General features: G+C 37.0%; 1 protein-coding gene across 2 annotated transcripts; it reads right to left on the bottom strand.

The window, feature by feature from the left end:
• On the bottom strand, positions 1-23,683 carry LOC114247950 (NAD(P) transhydrogenase, mitochondrial). 2 transcript variants are annotated; one of them, XM_089732988.1, is made up of 23 exons: positions 23,453-23,683; positions 22,465-22,643; positions 22,107-22,261; positions 21,853-21,993; positions 21,126-21,248; positions 18,720-18,907; positions 13,985-14,140; positions 11,903-12,107; positions 9,234-9,437; positions 8,931-9,014; positions 8,357-8,499; positions 7,928-8,016; positions 7,196-7,280; positions 6,849-6,962; positions 6,026-6,192; positions 5,606-5,743; positions 4,433-4,650; positions 3,843-3,994; positions 2,908-3,061; positions 2,697-2,801; positions 2,191-2,310; positions 1,787-1,878; positions 1-1,534 (listed from the first exon to the last, which is right to left on the bottom strand). In XM_089732988.1, the coding sequence occupies exons 2-23, from the start codon at positions 22,626-22,628 to the stop codon at positions 1,388-1,390; spliced, it is 3,144 nt and encodes a 1,047-aa protein (XP_089589114.1). In that variant the 5' UTR covers positions 22,629-22,643; positions 23,453-23,683; the 3' UTR covers positions 1-1,387. The 2 variants fall into 2 exon arrangements, with proteins under 2 accessions (XP_089589114.1, XP_028036840.2); XM_028181039.2 differs by having other exon boundaries at positions 8,357-8,502; positions 8,934-9,014.
• Between the last annotated feature and the right edge of the window lie 1,409 nt (positions 23,684-25,092).

Genomic DNA, 25,092 nt, shown 5'->3' with positions numbered 1-25,092 from the left:
TTTATAATTAATCACTATTTTTATTACACCTTCATAGAACATTTACATATTATATTTTATAGAAAATTCATTTCTAAGTTTTAAGTTCTCAAACTACTTTCTAGCGTCATGTTCTATTTTCTTTTATAAAATACTAAATTACAAAATTTCAAGACCAAATGCGGCAACAATTCATAGCTATTTAATTTATTAAAAACATCTTTTTTATGGAATGTGAAGTCTAGTAAAAAAAATGTTCTGAAGTCGCGTGTAACTCCGTAGAGATCATTCCCCGAGTAGAATCAGCAAGTAAACATGCATAAAGTTATCTATATATATACTATTAAACTTTTATATAAAATTATTGCATAATAAATGATGATCTTGCTCATAATATAAACTTATTGGTTGACTATTTTTATGGTAAAATGGACTAGTTGAACAAATAATAAGGCAATTTGAAATTATTCATATATTACTAAAGATTGTAAGGATCAAAATAATTTTCAATAAAAAAAAACTCTCAAGTCTGCTGTAAACCATTAAACTATAGAACATAATTTCCTGTTCACTTTAAGTTTCGTATAATAAATACATCGTAAATTGCCTTTTGGAAAATTACTTAAAATAATATGTAGTGATTGCACGTTAAAAATTAAATTAATTACTCTATAGTATTCATCACATAGGTCGTCAATAAAGAAATGAAGTAAAATCTCCAATTTAAAAAGAAAACATACATACATCTACAATAATTTGGCATAAATTATTTATATCAGTCTATAAATTTCAGAATATACTTTTGTAGTTATAACCAAAGTCTCAATAATATTCTTTTAATATAAGATAATGTCATTAATAATCTCCATAACCCTTTTCTTCTCTAATCAATTTAATATTCATTTAATATTCTGTAATACAGTTATTTATGATATAACATATCATATTTTTTGTCATTTTGTAGATAATAATATAGTATATTATTATGTTACTAAAATTTTGGGAGAGGCCTATAGATACAGCAGTGTACGTTACTGGGCTAATGAGAATAATTACAACCAATATTAGGCGTAAGAACCGCCCCCATTACTTTAACTTTTTTAGTATGTTTTATGGTTTTGATGTAGTTCGGCAAGTGGCTTTGTCGTATTTAGTGCCCTTTTAAATTTAATGAGAACTGCCATTCCTAGCTTAATTAGTTACGTAGTAAATTTGTATATATTATGATCTATGCACTTCTTCCTCATTACCATTAACTATTATAACAGATAGGGGTCGCCCTGTCGTTTCAACATATCGATGTATACATAATTATAGCGAGTCACAGCGAAGAATAGCAGAATTTCAGTAACAGTAAAACATTATCTACAATCAATATTCAATAAGATCTGTTCACCATCAAAATGGTTTAGGCTGCTAAATGTTTAACTCGTTCAAGTAGAGAGTCACAAGTCTTTTTAGCATCGCCGAGTAACATCGCAGTGTTGGGATTGTAGAATATCGGGTTGTCCACAGCCGCATATCCAACTCCCATTGATCTTTTCATTACTACAACCTAAAATTACAAAAGTCATAATTACAATTTAACAATTCAGCAAAAATAAGAAAGATAGTACGACGTAGTGCATTAAATATATAGGACATACAGCCTTCGTAATCTGTTGATTAGTAAAAGTGGTTTATGTCATATTGTCATAACAAGTTATTGTGATGTAGACAGTTGAAAGAAACTTTCTATGAATATTTGTTGTTCACAAAGAACTACCTGATCAGAGTTTTCGAAATGGTATATGGTCAACCTTTTTACCTGATTCGATTTCCATACTTTGAGTACCGGCATTCCCGCAATAGGTGAGTTCGGATCATCTTCGGCCGCGCTATTTACAGTATCATTAGCACCTAAAACCAAACGATTAAATGGAACATATAGGAAATATATTATAGTTACAATATACAGTTTACGTAATCGTAGTTTCGGCTGTTGCACAATACAAATATTGGGACTTTGACCTCATGTCACATGATCAATGGCAGTATTTACATCCTGGTGTCTATGAGCATATCTCACCGTAAACTTTTTCAAATTATAATTATAGGTATAATTTCTACAATTATATCTATTAAAATGTACATTGGTTTAATGTTTATGATATCACTGAACATGAAATTATAAACATTTGACTACTTCGTTCGTATGTAATGTTTACGTACCAATAACAAGTACTAAATCAGTTTCGGGGAATTCATCATTAATTTCATCCATTTCAAATACGTCATCGTATGGAACTCCAGCTTCGGCCAATAATACGTTGAGCTGTCCGGGCATACGACCTAGAAATACACCAAAATTTTATTTAAGATATTACTTTTTTTTTATTACTTAGACGGGTGGACGAGCTCACAGCCCACCTGGTGTTAAGTGGTTGCTGGAGCCCATAGACATCTACAACGTAAATGCGCCACCCACCTTGAGACATAAGTTCTAAGGTCTCAGGTATAGTTACAACGGCTGCCCCACCCTTCAAACCGAAACGCATTACTGCTTCACGGCAGAAATAAGCAGGGTGGTGGTACCTACCCGCGCGTACTCTTAAGAGGTCCTACCACCAGTAAGTGGAATACCACCTAGTGGTCCTAGGTCCAAGGCCCTACCACCAGTTGAAATGATGTTAATAAAAAACCAGATAACTAAGGTAACACCATTGATTGATATTTACCTGCAACAGGGTGAATAGCAAAACGCACTTTCTTTCCGCTTTCCTTTAGAAGATCCACTAACTCAGCGATAGGGTATTGCGCTTTGGCAACGCAAAGTCCATAACCTGTGTCGAAATAATAATGGTAGTTAAGTAGTTCCTTTTAAAATACTTCAGACTATATATATTCTATACATCGTTTAAACTTAGGTTTTAACAAAGCAGAAATTACCTGGTGTTATAATGATATTTGACGCGCGGTGGATAAGGTCGGCTACTGAGTCTACGTTGAGTTCTGTGTGTGTCGCGCCGGTGGGTCGAGCTGATCCACCTGTCGTCACTCCATAACCACCCAAGATGACGTTGGGGAGAGATCTGTTCATTGCCTGTAAAAATTATTTACAAACTTTTGTAGGATCTGAGCTGGATCTACAACTAATCAAAGATGGACTTTTTCTTAAACTCCTTTACAATGATATAACAGTTCAATGCGATTTAACGGGAGATAACCACAGGTTGTATTTATACACAATTATTAACCATATTATATGACAGTTTGATGAGTCTAATTTTATAATTATGTATTCGGGTTTTTTTTTCTGATTTACTACCAGAATGACTCACATTTCACAAGAAATATTTGAATCATCATCAGAAATAGTTGATTCAATCATTTTTTGATTTATTATAATTAGGAGCGGGGAGTTTTGTTATTAGAGTCGGGTGGCCTAAAAGTACGTATGAGAACATCACATGCCTATATTTATTATTTCATATGACTTTAAAAACACCCTAAATAACTGCTTTTTTGGTTACAAATAACGTACTGTAACTTTAGATTGATGTTGTGGCGGTAGCCATCATACAATGCAAGATATTTGACAGATGCCTGAATCTCGCTTATGACATCTTCAAGATAAGCTTGCTTATTACATATATGTATTATTATATATTATACAAGTTCCGTACAACATTCAGATCGGCGGTTTACCGAGCAATATCACCCGCTCGGTGGAAGATCTTCCCTTTGTAATATACCTACAATGTATTTTCGATTCTTAGTTCCTTTTTATAGTTAAAAACTATTCAAATTAGCGACGCATTATTGTAAGAAATTATGTCTATATTTTACACTATAAGCTAATTATATAAAAAATCAGAACTTACTTTGCACATTATGTACGACAAGATAGCACCAGAACTACCGATGAGCGCGCCGACTATAGTCATGAGCGAGTTGTTTAACATAAAACCTTCAGCGCACAGCGCCCACCCTGAGTAGCTATTCAGTACCGTGATCACTACGGGCATATCCGCACCTGTTCCGAAAAAATATGATTTTTGGTCATTTTAATCAATAATAATAAGTATGTATGCACATTAATTAAAAACAAAAATATTTTATTTCCTGCGTAATTTATGAATGACGTGGCAATAGAGTGTGGCATAGATCGATGTTGAATATTAAACGAATATTTGAACAATGGGGTACAATATTAACTTCTTTTTTTCCTACCTAAGCGTAGCCTTGAGAGGTTATTTCAGCGTAACCTTAACTAGTAGGTGAGCTCACGGGGCTCAAACCTGACGACATTGCTAACACGAGCCCTAGAAAGAGCCGTGCTTCGCAGAATCTACCACCGGACCGGAACGCGACCCATTGAGAAGATCCGGCGAGAAACTCAGTGGGCTGTGTCTGTGAGTGGGTCGAACGATGACCGGAATATTAGCATATTCAGTGCTTTTCTATAGGTTACCTCCAATGGCGGCAGTAAGCGTGAGCCCCTGTATCCCGCTAAGCAGTGCAGCAGCGGACAGCAGCGGCAGGCCGGGCGCCTCGGGGAAGGCGAGCAGTGCTCCGCCGCAGCCCAGCGCGCCCGTCAGCAGAGCCGCGTTGATGGCGTGGCGACCCGGCAGCAGCAGCGGCGCCGACGACAACGATCCTTGCAGCTTGCCGTACGCTACTAGCGAGCCCCTGCAAGTTTCAACACGAGCTTTAACAACAACTTACTGGTGGTAGGACCTCTTGTGAGTCCGCGCGGTTAGGTACCACCACCCTGCCTATTTCTGCCGGGAAGCAGTAATGCGTTTCGATTTGAAGGGTGGGGCAGCCGTTGTAACTATACTTGAGACCTTAGAACTTATATCTCAAGGTGGGTGGCGCATTTACGTTGTAGATGTCTATGGGCTCCAGTAACACCACTACCACGCTTAACACCAGGTGGGCTGTGAGCTCGTCCACCCATCTAAGCAACAAAAAAAATAAAAAAAAACATTTGTTACGTGCTGAGTGAAAGCAACGCATAAAATTCAGTTATAGAAGACTTCATCTAATATATCAATGATTGTGTCCTAATGAAAAGTCGGTCTTTTTTTTTTTGGAGGCTCGGCTAAGGACAAGGACTAAAGGCATGCTACGAAACTTATTCGGAAATATTATACGTATGTACATACCACTCGACAGTCCTTATGTACAAAGTGTCATGTCAAAATTGACATTTATTTATTAAATTTACAGCTTTATGTTGCCCTCATCATCATACACGTATAAATATAAGTATTTTTTTAAATTATCATGATTATTAATTATTATTATTACTTTAATACTGTAATGATATAAGAAAACAGTGTTTCAAAGAATTTGTGTCTTCGCTTTGGACGTAGGGATCGTCGAAATATATTAAAAATATATTAAATCATATTATTTACACGAATTTAAATATTTGTGTGAACCAGATCAGTATTTCAGTAAACTTGTTAGTGTTCTCTGGCATTGTTGAGCTGACCTGGCTACGCCCACGGATCCTATCCTTCTACTGCGCTACAACTGTCGAAAGAAGGAATACTATTAAATAATTCAGATTCATACACCTACAAAACAAAATTAATTTAAAAATTTTCTTTGCATGAATAGAATAAGTTGTACTTACGTGAATGTTATGCCACCGATGTATGTCCCAAGGAACAACGAAGTCTTGAGCGTGGCTGCCGTAGGATCCATGGCCATTGCGGGGAAGTCGTGCATGTACGTAGCGATGCAGGTTAGGACTGCTGCCATACCTACCAAACTAAAAAAAATATCGTGATTTTATTTAGTGCTTTAAACAATTGCTGATACATAATTAAAGTTACACAATACGTCGTCATTAAATTAAATCCGACGTTGCTAATACTTGACAGTTTTCGTGAACACGGACGACGAAAAAAACGACTTAAAAGTAGTTTTATAATAACTCGCAAAAACCGAGGGAAAGTACTAATACGATTTAAATTGATTCTCCTTTTTTGTCAGGTAATGTGAGTGTATGTTATTTTAGTATTGTTAGGTCAAAAATGTTGTTGTTATTTACCTGTGGAAACCAGCCACGAGTTGGGGAAGGTCTGTGATCTCTATTTTCTTAGCAATAGTGCTTCCAATTAAACCTCCAATGCCAGCTACGCCTATCATTTGCGCCAGCACTTCAGCACTTGGAGTCAAGGCTCCAAGGGTGGCTGCGATACCACCAGTGACACCAATCTAAACAAGTTCATTTCTTAAATATAATTGCCCCAAAGGTTAATTTATTTTTTATTTTAATGTAGGTTGCAACCTCATATTACTAAAGTGTCATCAACATTTTTTGTGGAGAGCTGAACCCAAGTTGCCACATTGGATTGATTTTGTGCAATGAATACATGAGTTCAGACTTTAAAACCAATGTTTATGAACAATATTGTAAATATTTTGCTGAAACCAACGAATATGCTACATCTATTCATTAAAACACACCTATACTTTAATGAATTTAATAAATTTAATCAAATATCTCAAAGAAATATGATAAAAAAAATGTTTTTAAATATTTTTAATAATAATAATCTAAACAGTACTCTGAAAATAAAATACAGAATAGACATCGTAAAAGTCCCGGCCGAACAATTACGAATACTATTCATAACCTATTCTCACAGTTATAATGAGATGCAGAATATTCGTTGTCTATTCATTACTGTCTCATTGGCTTTACAATGATCAAAAGATTAAAACTAATGTCATCAAGATTACAATGAGCGGGTCTTGGATCGAGTCTAAAGCTGCATCCACGAGTGATGTTTTGTTATGTATGCCTTTTCTAATCATTGGTTGCATTGTATTTTTTAAATATTGATTTCGTTAGTTTTATTAATACATACTATTCCCAAATAGTTTCCTTTTCGTGCCGTTGTCTGAGAGCTGAGTCCCGCAAGAGCTCCAACACAACACAAAGATGAAGCAAGATAAGCCATTTGGTGTACCTCTGGATATCCCTGCAAGATTAAGATGTCATGAATAAAAATAATTTTAGAGTTAATGGGTTTTTTATTGGTTCTATAATTTTTCACACTTTTATTTTCTTAGTCTTGGATCACTGATAGTTTCTAACTATTTCATCATATACGATTTCGAAAACGAACAAAAAAAAAATTGTGGTCTAAGTTTATATTATTATATTTAAAAGTTTTTTAAAAAGCACTATTTATAGTATTAAAGTATTATTAACCTGCATTGCGGTAGTAATGTAGCCGCCGAGCAGCGCAGCAGCAGGAATTGCATAGAGATAACCATATTCCGGTGGATCACCAGGTCTGCATGACAGAATTCAATTATGGTAAACCATATTATTATTGCCATTGGTCCAATGATCGGCAGTCTGATTTCAGCATATACGGAGTTTATTTCCAAAATAACTTTATATCAGACTATCTTATATATATCTTACATTACATTACATTGTTGATAAAACGGTGGCGATCAAAGCAATGAAAAAAATATGTTTTTATAAAATTTACATTTTATTAAACTTAGTATTTCTTTAACTTATTTGTTATTGCAGAGGCGAGTGAACGAGTTCACGGCCCACCTAGTGTTAAGTGATTGCAGGGGCCCATAGACATCACAACGTGATTGTCGCAACTCACCTTTAGACATGAGGTCAATCTAAGTTATGCATAAATTATATTGCTTTGTATATTTTATTATTATTTTACATGAATTTTAATATACTATTAAATTTATCTTTCATTTTTCTTTGAATATCAATTTTAGTACAGGTGATTATTGTAATAGAAAAATAAAGTAAATAATATAGTTAATAATAATATAGTTTACAGAAAATCCTTTACAGTTTGTTTTACATATACTTTTAATGAAAACTCGCTCTTCTGTAATGTGTAATATGTATTTGTTAACAGTCCTAGAGGCGAAATATATTATTTGAGTAGTTTTCGTTTACCTCTTGAACATATCAAGCATCCGTTGCGTGACCAAGAACCCTCCAAATACATTCACGAAAGATATTAAAGCTGCAGTACTCGCCAACCACTATGAAAAAAAAAAGTATAGGTAAGCTTTTCGTGTTTTCCTTTATTTACACACACACACACACACACATAACATAGGGAAAATTTTCTTTAATTTTAATATTAAGTAACTATAATAGTTTTTGTTCAATTCAGTTCGCGCATTTTCTTTGATTTGATTCAAAAGTATTTGCACGTTCCGTGCCCATTTGCACATTCACATTGCGTGCAATATAAAAGTTTTGGAAAATATATCTTCTTTCTTGCATCCATAATCCTCAATGCTGAGGGTCGTGGCCTCAATATATATATGTAGTAGTTTTTTTAGTTGTTTTAGTACTAATCGAAACATCGTGAGTTACCTGAACGGGCGTCTCCGGAACATATCCTCCACCCATTAGGAGTAGTCCACCGACGGCCGTGATACCCGACACGGCGTTTGTAACGGACATGAGCGGCGAGTGAAGCGCTGGCACGACGCCCCACACAGTGTGGTACCCGACCACGCCTGATGGACGGAAGCATTTTTTAACGTAACGTGCTCATAATCCGGAGATAGGCAGAGGAACACAAGTGTGTTCACAAGTACTCAATTTTTTTATTTATTGCTTAGATGGGCGGACGAGCTCACAGCCCACCTGGTGTTAAGTGGTTACTGCAGCCCATAGACATCTACAACGTAAATGCACAACCCACCTTGAGATATAATTCTAAGGTCTCAAGTATAGTTACAACGGCTGCCCCGCCCTTCAAACCGAAACGCATTACTGCTTCACGGCAGAAATAGGCAGAGTGGTGGTACCTACCCGCGTGGACTCACAAAAGGCCTACCACCAGTAAACTGACACTTTGTTCTTAATTTATTTATATTCTTAAAAGTAATTGCGTTGCTTGTGTTAGAATCCTCGTGAATAGTTTCATTATTGAAAAATAATTTACCTGACAACGCTAGCGTAGTGGTCATTGTTGTGAACGCTGGATTCGGCGCAGCTATACCCAAACCGATCAACGACGCCATACCTGTACAAATTAAAAGTTAAGACTCCAACTTAGAGATTCACAAACATGTTTATCGATGACGTCCTTTTTTATTTTTATACCTTTCTCTTTTGCCTAACATGTAAATGTACAATAAATATTTCGATTAAAATACCACCCACAACTAATTGGTGTAATGTTATTAACTAGACAGATCTAAATAACATTCCTTATTCCTTCGAACCAATGTCAAAATTATACCTGTTGAGTACAAAAAGGCGTCCTTCAGAGTGTCTTTAAATGGGTTCGGTGGTTCAGGTTGTACGGCTGTCGGTTTGGGCGCGACGTGTGCGGGCGCCATGCTGGGCGGCGGCGGAGGCGGCCACAGCAGCTCGCCGGCTCTCAGGACAATCGCGCCGCGCGTCACTTCGTCCTCCAGGTTGATATCAAAATGATCATTGGTACCTAATCAAATTCATAATGTCATATATGGCGCAATGGGTTAGGTTACCTATTACAATTTGCGTAATTACTGGTGTGAGTCCATACGGGTAGGTACCATCACCTTCCGTATTTCTGCCGTGAAGCAGTAATGCGTTTCGGTTTAAAGGGTGGGGCAGCCGTTGTAACTATACTGAGACCTTAGAACTCATATTTCAAGGTGGGTGGCGGCATTTACGTTGTAGATGTCTATAGGCTCTAGTAACCACTTAACACCAGGTGGGCTGTAAGATCGTCCACCCATCTAAGCAATAAAAAAATATAAAAAAACCTATTATACAGAACACGACTGGCGATGAACATCGCCGACGTTACCCACGTATTCAGGGCTTTACGCGGTTGGGTGAGCCATCCTAAGATCTTGACTGCGGGTGGGTCACAGCGCCGCGATACTATTATACCTAGTCAGGTCATAAATTCTGTCACATGTTTAATGTAAAATAATTGAAACAAGTTTATTCATTATGTAACCATTCATATACCAAAATGAACTTAACAAAACATAGATTCTTATGACACTAAAGTTTATTCAAAATGACCTCCGTGATTTTGAATACAGGCCTTCAATCTGCGCGGCCAGTCGTCTATCGCAGCACGAACGAGGTCCATGTCAATATCGGCGGATGCCTTAATCAAGGATGTCTTGAGTGACTCCAAATTGGGATGAGGCTTTGAGCACGCCTTTTCCTCCAAGTGTTGCCATATCTTGTAATCTAACGGATTCAAATCTGGACTGGAGGAGGTCCAGTCTTCGTGCCGGATGAAGTCGATTTCACGCGCCGCCAGCCAGTCTTGTGTGCTCTTCGCTCTATGAGCTGGCGCCGAATCTTATTGGAATACCTAGTGCCTGTTATTGAACATGGTATGAGAAACAGGTTCCACAAGGTTCGTCAGGACTGTATTCTGATACACAACTGCATTCGTTTTTACACCTTTCTCACAAAAATGTACCTCTGTTAAGCCCCAATAAGAAACTCCCAACCGTACCATGAGCGAGAATGGAAAATGATCTCGTTGGACACGCGGAATACGGTTGCTCGTTTCTTCACTACTGTGTGCGTACACCTTATCATTTTGTTTGTTGTAGCTCTCTTCTACGGTAAAAAATTTTTCATCCGAAAAAAGAATTTCCCGATATTTTTTTCCCACGTACCGCTTCAACAAAGCGCGGCATCTCTTCAGTCTCAGGTCCATTAGACGAGCATTCAAACGATGTCCTGTTTTTCTTCGATATGCCCGAAGCCCTAAGTCTTCATTTAACACCCTTTTCACCGTGGTTCTGCTTAACGCCATCTGAAGGGCCAACAGTTTCTGCTTACGTTTGGGATTTCTTTGAATTCGCGCATTTCACAGCTTTTATCACTGCTGGAGTCCTAACAGACCGAGGGCGACCACTTCTTGACCTGTCATCTACACTAAGAGTCTTCATTGTATCGTTTGATGGTACGATAAACGAATCTTTTGGTTATATTAAAATTTTTCAATATGTTAAAAATTTGAATTGGCGCGTAACCGCAACGATGCAACGCAATAACTGCAACACGGTCTTCTTTAAGCGTCCACTCCATGTTTAAAAATGAGTAAAATTCTTAAAGTATACATTTTTATTTTCATGAACAATTCGAAATTCGAATTCAATAAACTTTTTTGTGGTCAGCATTCTAAAAGAAAAGTTTTTACTGTGTGACAATACTTATGACCTGACTAGTTATTTTAATAGTTCTAACAGAGAACTTTCGAGATTCTCAGAAGTAACTCGGAGACGAATAGAGAACAGTGCTATGACAATAATAAATAAAAATAGAAATATAATTCTGAAAGGATTGCATATTTAACTAATATAATTATTATCAGGCATAGTCTGTATTAGTCATATCCTGTCTTGTTTTTCGAGAACGATTCTCTCATATAAAATAAAGATATCAGTTTTTATTGCTCTTTCAGATATACAAAAGTGTTGCCCATAAACGAGGGCTACAGCCATGGCGGTTAGGACTCTTTTCGAATCCTTTTAGTTTCTATAATATTGATCCATCGTAACTCCAATATGATCGATTAAGAAATGACTAGGTATATTAAGAAAACTGTTATGGAACGTTTTTATGGCTAATGTTCATTGTGTAAATATAGCTATTTATGTTCAGTATGTATAGTAATAATTACCGAATAGGCACAAAAGTAGGAATTCGTTCTGCAATGTTTTTTTTTAATTTTTATATAAAATTGTTAACTGTTTTTAAAAGATAAAGAACTCAAAATGGGTAATAGTAATGAAAATATATATATTTTTTTTTAAATCAAAATTGTACAAACTGCTTTATGCCATTCCTAATTTTATTCCTTGTAGCTTTAATGGTCTGTCCGAAATCAAATGTTCGTACAGAAACATTTATTTGTAAGAGAGCGCGCTAATGCGATAAAGCACTCACCCAAGCTCAACAGAAATCCTGATATATTATTAGCATACAACGTAGAAGCGTGGGCGGGCATGCGGCTCGGCAGGTCGGTGAGGCCGATATGAGTGACGCCGTGAACTTTAGTGATCTCCCCTTTCTTCGTGGTCTGAATGTTGCCCCCCATTTCAGCTGCCAAGTCTACTATGACGCTACCAGGTGCCATGTCTCGAACCGCGTCCTACAATATGACATGTATTTAATTGTAATAACAATGGAACTGATCAGAATGTATTTTGCTTTTATTATTTTTCTACAGCTGTTTACACATTTATTAAAAGTATGATATAATACTTCTATATTAAAAATAAAAAACATTTGCTTTATTTATTATCCTATGCTATGCTGATAGCCTTGAGGCTATTTTTTTTATTGCCCTTGTAGGCAGACGAGCATACGGCCCACCTGATGGTGAGTGGTTACCGTCGCCCATGGACTTCAGCAATGCTAGGGGCAGAGTCAAGCCGCTGCCTACCGTAAAATATATCAGCTATATCAGTGTTTCCCTAGCGTATAGGTGAGCTCTCGGGGCTTAAACCAGAGGTGTTGCTAACATTGGCCCTAGCAAGAGCAGTGCTTCGCAGAATCTACCACTGAATCGGAAACGCGACCCACTGAAAAGATCCGGTGTGAAACTCAGTGGGCTGTGACTATGGGTTAATTTACGGACGGTGCCCGATGCTTGTGGTACCTACCTAAAAGCACCGTTAATGAATAGGGAGGATCCGTAATGACGTGACATTTGCAAGGTAACACGTAAAATTGAATTTGTACCATAGGATTTATTTATCAAGGTCACAATTTAATGCAACAAGTCAAATACCGAGATGTAGTACAAATATGTTCTTTGGTTATTATTTGTTTGCGTGCACGTTCAATTAGGCTACGACTTCGTTGTCTTCTGTTTTCATAACGAACTAAGTGGTTTTTTCTCAAACTGTGGTTCTCAAAATGTGTTTTTTTTTTTAAATAGTTGCAAGAATCGATCGTGAATATATTTTTAGCGATACAAGAACGACGATACAAGGTCAACGATCGCGGTACGTAGTCGATAACCGGACGAACCCATTTTTATTGCATCCATATATTCCAATATAAACGAAAATACGTCGAGCTGCCGAAGATAACGCGTAGACCGAAAGTTGAACAATCTCGCGTGCCGTAAATCAACTCGTGGCGTTTCCATTTCATATCAAGTGGGCGGGTTTTGCAATCGAAAATTTACCTACGTGGATTACAATTTACAACGTCTGTACTTTTAAAAATTTATTACTGTGTAAATTTATTTTTTGTTAAATCATAATATTTTTGTGTCGAGACGATATTTTATTTTTTCTTCAAAAACAAAAGTACCGACTTAATCTTAACTAATCAACTGCCATTTTTTATTACTTAAGTACACTGTTATTCTGTTTGTTTTATAATACATTACTTGCGTTAAATAAATGATAACGCTATGGAACTGCAGATCTAGAAGGCATTTCCACTTTGGGTTATATAATAATACTAGCTTTTGCCCACGACTTCGTCCGCGTGGAATAGTTCACAAATAAATATGCAAAATTAAATGTATATTTTTCAATATTTCTGAGAGATTTTCTTAATATTTGTTGCCGTAAGAACCTTGTACAGAGTATTAGAAAACTACAAAAAAAAAATAAGCCAAATCGGTCAAGCCGTTTTCATGTTATGTCGTGACAACGGAAAACGGGTTTCATTTTTATATATATAGATTACCTATAAGCTTTACACTTTTACTGGTGGTAGGACCTCTTGTGAGTCCGCACGGATAGGTACCACCACCCCGCCTATTTCTGCCGTGAAGCGGTAATACGTTTCAGTTCGAAGGGCGGGGTAGCCGTTGTAACTATACTGAGACCTTAGAACTTATATCACAAGGTGGGTGGCGCATTTACGTTGTAGATGTCTATGGGCTCCAGTAACCACTTAACACTAGGTAGGCTGTGAGCTCGTCCACCCATCTAAGCAATAAAAAAAAAATCCAAGTTCATCACGAATGTAGTTGTGACCGGTTCTGTAATATTTAGGGTTAATTACCTCTAAAATTAGTAAAGGTGCAGGTTTCCCAGGTATAAGCGCTGTACTTATCACAACGTCAGAAGATCTCGTTTCTTTTCCCAGCAAAGCTCGTTCAGCATTTAGGAAGTCTTCACTCATCTCTTTTGCGTACCCACCTTCGCCGGCTCCCTCTTCCTAAAGAAGATGCTGTGTTAATGTAAATTTAGAAAAAAATCTAACTAAAACTATGCAATACCCGACTATTTCTTAATAAAGTTTCTACAAATCTAATGTTACTTTTAATTGTCTTAATAGAAAATCGGAAGCACATTCCGTATTTTAAAAACTAAATTATGTAAACTATTATATACATATTCAATCAGTTTCTCGAGAGTCTTAGATATAACGACTAACGACTTTTAAGATTTAATCTCTCGTTTATTAATTCTGAAGTTTCGAATGCTTTACAATCTCTTCGAAAAAAAAGTAACTGTCAATAAATTATAATGTTATACTAAATTTGACGGTAGTTAGAGCATTATTCAAATCTCGACGAATAACCCCTAAAGGCTTCGTCAAACAGAACGCGTAATTAGCGCGCGTCAGAGCGCTACGCTATGACGCCGAGATGTGTTGTACTACTATGGTAACATACCGTCACACAGAGCGCCAGCGCTATAAGCGTTATAGTACATCACATCTCGGCTTCATAGCGCGGCGTCAGTTTAGCGCTCTGACGCGCGCTAATTACGCGTTCTGTTTGACGAAGCCTTTAATATCTTATTTTATTTTAGTTTTATTTATTTATTTAGACACACCAACAGCAATACGCACAAAACATTCAAGCTTAAAATTAACATGTATAAAATTGAGTACTGGTATGTAAGGTATGATCATGAAACTTGTAAAGAATTCGAAATGTCAGAAGCGAAAATTATAAACGTGAGATTAAATCGTTTAAGTAGTTGTAATTGTATATTTTTAATTAAAGTGCAACTTTTTAAATTATGATTCCTTGCGAATTTCAAATGCACTGTTATAATCCAATAAACTCTCATAGTACTGTTCATTGAATATCGTCGTATACCTTGACAATACCGCCCAAGTCAAATATGAATGCTTTGAAAAGCGTTTGTAGCGTATCGTATACTTATGGAGGCATCGTAATAATGTGACAAAACTATTAAATGTTGTTTTGTTTTTTTTTTGTCACTAGGTATTAAAAACGAAGCAAATTTCACGCACGCAGTATTATTAGCTAAACGAAAATAAAGACAACAGAATTTAGAATTTACATTTAGACGAGACAATAGAATTTAGAATTTACATTTTATTTCACTAATAGAATCCTGTCACGTTTTCGGAGACGTTCTCCTAAAATTTTATGCAATACTAGAATTTGTTGACACCGAACACCGGTCGTACGCTACAAAAAATCAGTTGCTGAAGTACCAGTAACTATCAAGTTTTTGGGCCAAATGACGCGATAACGAATAAAGAAACGAGGCCACAATTGTAGCTTTAGTCTGGACTTTTGGTTATTAGACATGAAGCGGTTACTGTCATCATAATGATATTTAATATGTTTAATAAACAAAACGTTTAAGTGTAATTCTTACACAATAAGTTTTTCATATTGTCTCAGTTTCCTCAACTTTTTATCACGAGCTCTCAACTTTCGATGATGATAAGTTAGTATCATTAAAAGCTCTAATAAGTGTTCGTGATCTAATAGATAACATTGCCGGTGTAACCGTATTAGGTAATAGGATTTCAACCTTGTACCTTGCTGACCCATATTCAGTATCGATTATTTACGATTAGGGACTAACAACCTAGAATAAAAATGAAATTCGCAAAATTGTGTATTAAATACAATAATTGTAGTAAATAATGACTTCCCGACCCGCCCTGTAGAATAGGATATACCTACATACTCAGAATACGATCTACCATTAGTAAAAAAATGTTTGTTGTTTCTAAAAAAAAATTCCTACCTAGTCGTTAGTAGACAAAGGGGCTATTCCAACTTTATGCGGACTGGTAGGTGAGCTCACAGGCTCAACCTGAGATTAATAACACTAGCCCTAGCAAGAGCGGTACTTCACTCAATGTACTTTGTTAAGTCGTCCGGTGCATTCGTGTTGAGCGACGCACCGGTGTTCAAATTCCAGGCGGGTACCAATTTTTGTAATGAAATACGTACTCGACAAATGTTCTCGATTGACTTCCACGGTGAAGGAATAAAAATCAAACCCACAAATTTTATTTTGCGTAATGACTGGTGGTAGGACCTCTTGTGAGTCCACTTAAAAAAAACTACCGGAGTCGAACCTGAGTTTCTGGCCGGATCTTCTCAGTGGGTCGCGTTTCCGAGCCGGTGGTAGATTCTGCGAAGCACAGCTCTTGCTAAGGTTCGTGTTAGCAACAATGTCAGATTTGAGCCCCGTGAGCTCACCTACTCGCCCGGTTACGCTGACATAGCTTCTCAAGACTATCAGCTTAGGTAGGAAAAAAACTAATGGATCGGAATCGCGCCCCACTGAGATCGGAGAGAAACTCAGTGGGTTGTGTCTATGGGCTAATTCGCGGACGGTGAACGGATTTCTACATCTTTAGTCCTAAATCGAAAATACAATATGAAGATAAACTATTAAGGTTACGGTCGACTTGGACCTCATGACATATGGTAGTATTACGCAAGGTGGCGCTACGCACGTTGTAATGGTTTTAATCTCTGGTAGCGACATAGCACCATGACGTGGAGTCTATACGTTTTTGCAAGGCAACTAAAGCAAACTACATAAAGATTAAAATGAAAAAAAACAGTGTGACATTAATAATTAACAAACATTTACAATTATTATCATGACATTGAAATGTTAAATTAAATACATTTACTACACGTTTTTTTAATGCTAAATTTACTAAAAGTTAATGCCCAAGCAAAGACAAAACATTTATGCGGTGAGATAATTAAAAGAATAAAAAGGGTAAACATGATAAAATTACAGAAAGAAAAACATTTACGATAAGTTTACAAGCAAATTTTACATAATGAGGTGAACTATTACGAGGCATTGCACACTGCGTACGATTGCATAAATCATTAACGCAGATAATACGAACGAAAAACATTAAACAACAAATTGTTATGACAGTTTCAATGTGAAATAAGGATTGTCTTGTACTAAGACAGTTTGGCATTTAGAAAACTGGAACAAGTTTATCGAAATTGTTATGTTATTTTCAATAATATTTTTACAATTGTATGTATGTTTATTGTTCGTAAATGTTGCGAATCCTCTCAAGTGTACTACTACTATCCATGACTTTTCCCCTGAAAAAGTCAACCATCTTAACCATCGTAACCTTAAGTAAACCATCATAACTGCCGTTAAATAACACAACTGAGAATTACGTTTGATGTCTCAATGTAGCGTCATTCACTTTGTGATGCCTATCGGTCCCATTAATAACACAACATACCGTGGACAGTTAATTCATCGCCAATCAAGAGAAACAAATAAAAAGATTAAAAAACGTTTAGTCAAATAAAATTATAATACAGGTAACCCTCCTATAGCACGGTTTCTTACAACACGGTTCCTAACACGAAAAGAAAAAACCCTCAAAACCCTGCTTATTTTTTATGTATAATAGGTAGAAAAATATATACAGGCATGGTTGAGACGTTTCAATCAGCAAAATTACTCTCCTTTTTGTACTGTCTTCTAATACCATATGACACGGTTTCGCACAACAAGGGACTTTCTGGGTACGTATCTACCGTGACAAAGAAGAGTTACCTGTATTTCTAATTTATACTAAAGACAGTTTTCCATATACCATATAAACATGGAACAAGGGAATAACAATAACAGAACTACTTCTACAAGTTGTTATAACAAAATTACCATTGGCGATAGCAGCCAAAGGCAGGATGGTCGCTGCACCCCAACCACTAGGGATTAGGGTACACCGACCTCTGAAAAATAAATACGTTTTAAAGCATCGGCAACAGCCAGAGTTAGATTTCATTTTGTATTTAATTATTTTAATGGTCCAATATTTTTAAGTAAGCAATAATTTTATGATCACGCAATAAAATCTAACCATAGTTGTGTGACACCGAAATGGGCGACAGAATACAATAAGTGTAACCGTAACCAAATAAGAGTCATGTGTGAATAGAACATTTCATCAAATAGATCGTGTAACAAACAATCCAATGTAGTCAAACAAAACTATTACGATGCATTAGTAGATACAGCTCATTGACTCGAAATGGGGCACACATTAATTATTGTAAACATTAATTTGTATCATATGAAGCACAATATGGGATCATGTTAACATTTAATATTTTTATTGATTTTCTGATTCTAAATGTTTTGTTTTTAATTGATTAATTTGAAAATAATAATTGAATAGTACTTGATATCATGACTCAAAAAGAAATCGCAACTTGTTTTTACAAGTTTAAAATCCTAACTCCATTAGTAATATTATAATCATTGAATAATTTTGAATTTGTTCAATGTGTAAAAAGGGAACATAGGACTTTAACGAAATAGCTAATTTTTTTTAAAGATTAAACGGATAGCGAGAGATCAGTGACCGAAGAAGTTTGAATTGACCTAAGAATTGTTTAGTTTTTTTTTTTATATTTATGATGTATTTTTTTTTTTAAATGAAACTTCGGTTAAACTTCAATAAAACGAGATTTATAAATAATACATTTGTTCTAAGTTAATGCGTTTTATGGACTGACCTTCATTTCCATGGTAATGAATTGGGCTCCGAGACTTTCGATTTGCTCACGAACGGCGGGACGCGTGTCGAAGGCCCGCACGGCGGCCCCCATGCACCGGGCCTGCGCTGCGGCCGCTAATCCGGCCACACCTCCACCCACTACCAACACACGGCATGGAGGCACACGACCAGCCGCCGTCATTTGTCCTGTCATAGAAAACGTACCGGTCATCGTTCTCGTCGAACCCGTCGCTTGCGATGAAGAGCTTGGCGAGCAAATTAACACTAAACATACCATAGCGCAGCGGTCGGTGAACTTTTTTAATTATTACCCCAAAATATTTTTGTGTAAGTTGATATTACCCCATGGTGAAGAATAAAAAAAAACCAAATCGCTTCTTTTTAGCATCTTTCATATTATACCTTCCATGATAATTTGAACTCACAACGATTCTAAAAAAGTTTCACTTCAATATGTACTCTTTACTCACAAAAGTTTCATTTTTACCCCCCAAAATTTCATTTTACCCCATTTGGTGTAATTTACCCCGGCTCCCCGACCGCTGCCATAGCGGGTCAAATGAACAATTTTGAAATTTCGCATTGAAAATACAAATATCATCCTATTGCTTTTGCACATTTGATTACATGACATTTTCTTACCAATGAAATTACATTTATTATCCTTTTTTTTTGTTTTTTTTTGAGTATTAGTTGTCGTATACCGTTATGATAGAAATAGGTACCAGTACATGTTGGCATGATTAGTGTTAATCCACAGACACAGCCCACTGAATTTTTTCGCCCGATCTTCTCAGTGGGTCGCGTTTCTGATCAGATGGTAGATTCGGCAGGGTACTGCTCTAGCTACCGTACGATCTCCCGGGAGGTCGCCTGCGCCCTCGCCGGTTCCCTTCCTTGGGATCTCGAGGCTGAGGTAGCAGCTGCGTTATACCGGCGCAGAACACAGTCCCTGAGTCGGGGACGGACGCCCGGCCCGTCGGCTGTCGGTCGGTGGAGGCGTGCTGCGCGTCATCTGGCGTACGCCAAGTGGAGAGAGCGGTTGCTGGAGGAGCTTGGCCAAACTTCAGTCACTCGCCGACGCACCCTCGAGGCCCTGGTGCCCGTGCTGGAGGCATGGTCAGATAGACGACACGGCGTGCTCTCCTTCCACTTAACGCAGGTCCTCTCGGGGCATGGTTGCTTCGGGAGGTACCTGTGGAAGGTCTGCAGGAGAGAGCCACATCCGGGTTGCCACCAGTGCGGGCATCCGGACGATGACGCTCAGCACGCACTCGAAGCGTGCCCGCGTTGGGAGCGCTCGCGGCGAGACCTCATCGCGGTGCTGGGGAGAGACCTCTCCTTGCGGGCTGTCATCGCCCGCATGCTAGAGGACCAGAATTCTTGGGAGGTCATGACCAGGTTTTGCGACCTGGTCATGGCGTTCCGTGAGGCTGAGGAGCGCGAAAGGGAGTGGGATCCCTCTTCGGCTTTACAGCGAAGAAGGCGGAGTGGGCGGCACGGGCGCGAAGCTCCCGTTCATCTCCCGTAGGGGCTGTCGGGTGCCGGGTGCGGGGGTGCCCGGTACTCGGCTGTTGGTCCGGTGGTGAGGCGGCGCAAGGTGGCTCCTGTGCACCGCTCACGGTGTGTCTCCGAGACGACGTCCTGCGGGATTTTCCCGGGGATGGAGTGCCGTCCTACTAACAGGATGGGTACCGGCGACGGCGAGCCTTCGGCGCGCACTGTGCGGTACCGTGGGTTTCGTGGAGTCGGAGTGGTGGGGCTCGATGGGGTTTAGTCGGTAGTCGTTCTGCGGGGCAAGTGCTTCGCGCGCCTTTTTCAAGGCGTAGTCTCCTGTGAGAAATTGGGGGAGGTGAAGGACCTCGGCTCTTCTCTTCTCCCCTTCTTCCTCTCAGGAGGCGCCGGAGTCCGACATAACCCGGTCCGTTACCCCCCTCGACCGGGTATCCGTAAATGGATTCCCCAGCGTTAAAAAAAAAAAAAAAAAAAAAAAAAAAAAAAAAAAAAAAAAAAAAAAAAAAAAAAAAGGGTACTGCTCTAGCTAGGGTTAGCGTTCGCAACGTCGTCAGGTTTGAGCCCCGTGAATTCACCTACTAATTCGGCGAATCTAGTATAACCCCTCGAGGTTACTAGAATTGGTAGGAAAAAACAAGAAACCTATTTTCATATTTAAAGTTAGGCTTAATAATTTAAAATTTTCAACCTAGAATTCGTGGTCGTTCCAAAGTCATTGGCCACACTACATTAGATTCTCCCATTAAAACATGATATTATCTTTAAAAGTAAAAATAAACTTGAATTATGTGATTTTGTTGTTAAATCTTAAAGAACACTAAGACAGCTGAAACTATAAGTAAAATTTTCATCAAATAATTTGTTTGTAGCACAGGTAACATTGCCTTACCAGAAAAGAAACGTGGAAAATGAGCAGCAGCTTCAATAACAGCACGATAACCAGCAACATTTGCCATTGAACTAAGAGCATCAAACGCCTGTGCACGACTTATACGGGGAATGCAGTCCATAGCTAAAACAGAAAATAAAATTAAGCTCTGTCAATGTAAATATTCTGTATTTATTCATTTGGTAAAACCGCAGACTGCAGCTTTTTTTTTTCATTTACAATTAGGTCTTGGTTTACTTGACTGTGAATTTTTTTACGACTTAAACAGGTGAGCGCGCTCATGGCCCACCTCGTGCTTAGTGGTTACCAGAGCCCCCAGACATCAGCAACGCAAATTTCATTGAGATACAAGTTCTAAATCTCCGTTTTATAGTACAACAGCTGCACCACCCTTCAAAGGGGATCATATTATGGCTTCTCTATAGAAATAAGCAGGGTGGTGATACCTATGGACTTACAAGATGCCCCGGCCAACAGTGATGATGCAAATTATAATTTTTTGCAGGTCTGATTATTATTACACGATAGTTGATTATTGATTGATTATTATATTATTAGTCAATTGTTATTACATTATATAAGTAATTCACATCACTTGAAATGAATACACCCAAGTGTTTTATCCTTTGAGCCATGATGACTTCAATTTGAGGCATTAATGTGTTCCCTTTTCTTTCAAATTGATTGATAAATAAAAATGTTTTCTTGAATAAAATTCATAACTTACCAAATGCATTCATCTTTCTCTCAGAAAGCTTTTTTATTAAATCTTGATTTTGAGCAGGATAGAGAAAAGATATCAATGTTCCTTCATTTCTTACATTTTGTATTTCATTATCTAAGAGGGGACGGACTTTCAAAACTATATCTGTAATGAGCATCAAGTGTTACTTATTCAAATCCTATTAAATTTAATTTGAAGAAGATTATTTTTGTGTGAACAAATGTAAAATTCTTTGTGTTCTGTGTAAAATTAATTACCAGATTGGAATGTAGTTTTTAAGTTTGTAATTTTCGCTCCAACCTCTTCAAAAGTCTTATTGGGAAAATTAGCTACAGCACCTGCATCTTCTTCAACATTGACATGGAATCCTTTTTTTACTAATTTACTGACTACAGCTGGTACTACTGCAACCCTAGAAATGAATTACTATCCACATTGAATACAACTTATTTAAAGCACTAGGTATTTTTATCATTGTTAAATAGCTACTAACTGTAAGCATGAAATTTTGTTCTCTCTGTAATATGAATTATTTCATTGTTTCAGAACATTGACTTTTAATGCGTAATTAAAAAAAAAAGAAATGGTGTATTATGGATTAGTTTTAAGACAAACCTTTTTTCGTCTTGCCAAATCTCTTTTGGCACTCCTATGCTTAGTTTGGTGTAAGAAACTCCTGAGGTTGAGAGAGGCGTAGCTGAAGAGCTACTTGACAGTCTGCATTGCCATGATCTTGGTAATTGTTTATATGCACGAAGCATTCTTGAGGATCCGCACATTTTGGGAATGTTTTACTGAAGACAATTTTAAAATGATAGCAATGTATAAAACAACTGCTTACTCTATTTGGTTAGACTTGTTTATTTCAGACATTAAATTAAAGATAAACAAATAAAAATGTTTCTAATTTAATGCAATATTCAATGTGCACATGTGTACAGCTTAAGGATTTTTTTGTTAAAGATGGTTTATAGATTAGCTACCTACTTTTTAAAAAACAATGTTCCTAAGCAGTACATTTTTTTAAGGTTAATTTTTAAGAATAATAATTTATATAATGCTAAATGCATCTTCTGTGCATGTGAAAAATTCTTATATGACATTAATGTGCAATAAAGAGGAAAAGAAAGGATTTTATACTAAAAAGAGGTGTTGTATGATTTTAAAAACAGTAAAGATGCAGTATGAACAATAATAATTAATTTGAATTATTATTTTTAGTTTTCATTGTTTCTATCAATATGGGTGATAACTATTAAAACCTAACGAAATTTCCAACAAGCCTAAACAAGTTACTAGTTGTTGAATTAGTAGTTAGACGGGTTAAAACTAGAAAAATAATGCCACGCGGACCGAAATTTCATCCCAATTTGTAGTACCTATTACAAAAATAGTGCCCATACTGTGTCAAGATACGCGCTATATTGTAATTAATACAGAAATCTGAAATTTTAACTGAAGTAGGCATTGCTACTGGAACTTCAGTAACAACTTTTAGTAGCTCGATGAGAATAACTCAGGGTTCAAAACACAACCAGTCTCAAAATATTAATATATTTTTTTTAAATAATTAGACATTTTTTAAATAATTTCATTCACTTACCTAATATTTTAACAACTGTAGCCCTGTTAGGGCGTTTACTACAAGGAGTTCTAAATATCTTTCATTTAATTTTAAACACAGTTATAAGTTAACGAATTTAGCTAGGTCGTTGTCGTCAAGCTCGCCGAACGAATTTTAGTTTTTACAAAGACGAGTTACAACGCGCATTCTATTCAACTTCAACTAGATCATAGATTATACTCATTATACACTTAATTTAATTGAGAAACTAGATCAACCGGCAACTTTTTTTTTTTAAGTGATTTTACGACCTGGTAACTAAGACCTTTAAGTCATGTCTTATTTTACTTTATTTTCTTAATTTTATGAAAAATGATAATATGGAGTGAAATGAAATGAAGATGATTAATTTGAGACATTAATCAACTGGGATGAAATTAAATGAAATGAGATGATATGGGATGAAATATAATCGCAGTAAAACGGTGGTCATTTACTGAGATTTTTTCAGTGGACTTTTTGGAGGAACCCGAGAAGTTACGTCCAGCAGCTTTGTTTCATTTTCACACATTTGTGCACTTTCACAGATATTAAACAGTTATTAAACCACCATTATTACACATTTAAACCTGAAGAAACACTAAATAGACAAAATAAAACAAATCACACAACTTCACTCCTCGCGTTCCCGCCAAAAAGTCCCAACCGGCAACGGGCGAGTACAACTCACAGACTATACTTAATAATTAAACACGTATTCAATACCGTCGATATTATTTCTGAACTTTGTAAATTAATCTTAACACATCAAAGTCCATATGTAGCATTTTTATTGCTTGCGAAGACAGATGGGTGTTATTGCCCATATGAAGCTATGTACCTAATTACCATTACTTATGGAGGTCAGCAATAGCAACTCAGCATCGAACTAAAGTTTACCATTTCAACTTAAAAGCACTATGTATATAGACAGCGTATTTAAAAACGAGAATTTTAGTACCTATTTTCCGACTATACTATAAACTGCAAAGTGCTATATCAGGTTCGTCTTCGAATCAGCTTTTAGAAGAGTTCTCAGCGATAGGTAGCATCGTAATGGCAATATGATGTCAATCAAGAACCACTGAAAACATGAAATAAATATTTTAATTGCTCTCGCATAACGTTAAAACCAGACTTATTTTGAAACATCAGGCTGACTTTTTAATTGTATTGGATTGCAGCTTTTCAAACTGAGACTTGAGATAGAAATACGCATCCGCACGGATGTGTATCACCACCCGCCTACTTCTGCCGTTAAGCAGTAATGCGTTTCGATTTGAAGGGTGGGGCAGCCGTATTACTGTAAACACTGAGAAATCTTGTCTCAAGACTGACGGCAACATTGATGTGGTTTATGTCTATGGGCTTCGATGAGCACTTAACACGACGTGGGCCATGAGCTGGCCCATGCATCTTAGCAATAAAAAAAAACATTTAATTTTCACGATAGAAATAGTTGTTGAATACGTGTTCGTAAATACTTATTAGTGTTCTCTGACTTCAGGATTTGAGCCCTAGCGGAAATGTATCACTGAATTTGAGTTGTCTAACAGTACCTAGTTTAATAAATAAATCAATTCACAGCTACAAACACTGAAGTAAGCAAAATTCTGTCAACTGTCAAAAAATGTTAATCT

The sequence above is a fragment of the Bombyx mandarina genome, chromosome 15 (genome assembly GCF_030267445.1).
Source record: "Bombyx mandarina strain Sakado chromosome 15, ASM3026744v2".
NCBI classification, from domain to species: domain Eukaryota; kingdom Metazoa; phylum Arthropoda; class Insecta; order Lepidoptera; family Bombycidae; genus Bombyx; species Bombyx mandarina.
This window is presented reverse-complemented; position numbering and strand designations above follow the sequence as displayed.

What these genes read in the sequence shown, in the direction of transcription:
- LOC114247950 (XM_089732988.1), bottom strand. Translation starts at nt 22,628, where the DNA reads ATGTGCGGATCCTCAAGAATGCTTCGTGCATATAAACAATTACCAAGA. An exon ending in ATCGGTGGCATAACATTCAC is followed by an intron (nt 4,651 to 5,605) that starts GTAAGTACAACT and finishes TGAAACTTGCAG; the next exon opens with GGGCTCGCTAGTAGCGTACG. An exon ending in AAGTATGGAAATCGAATCAG is followed by an intron (nt 1,535 to 1,786) that starts GTAAAAAGGTTG and finishes TTGTAATTTTAG; the next exon opens with GTTGTAGTAATGAAAAGATC.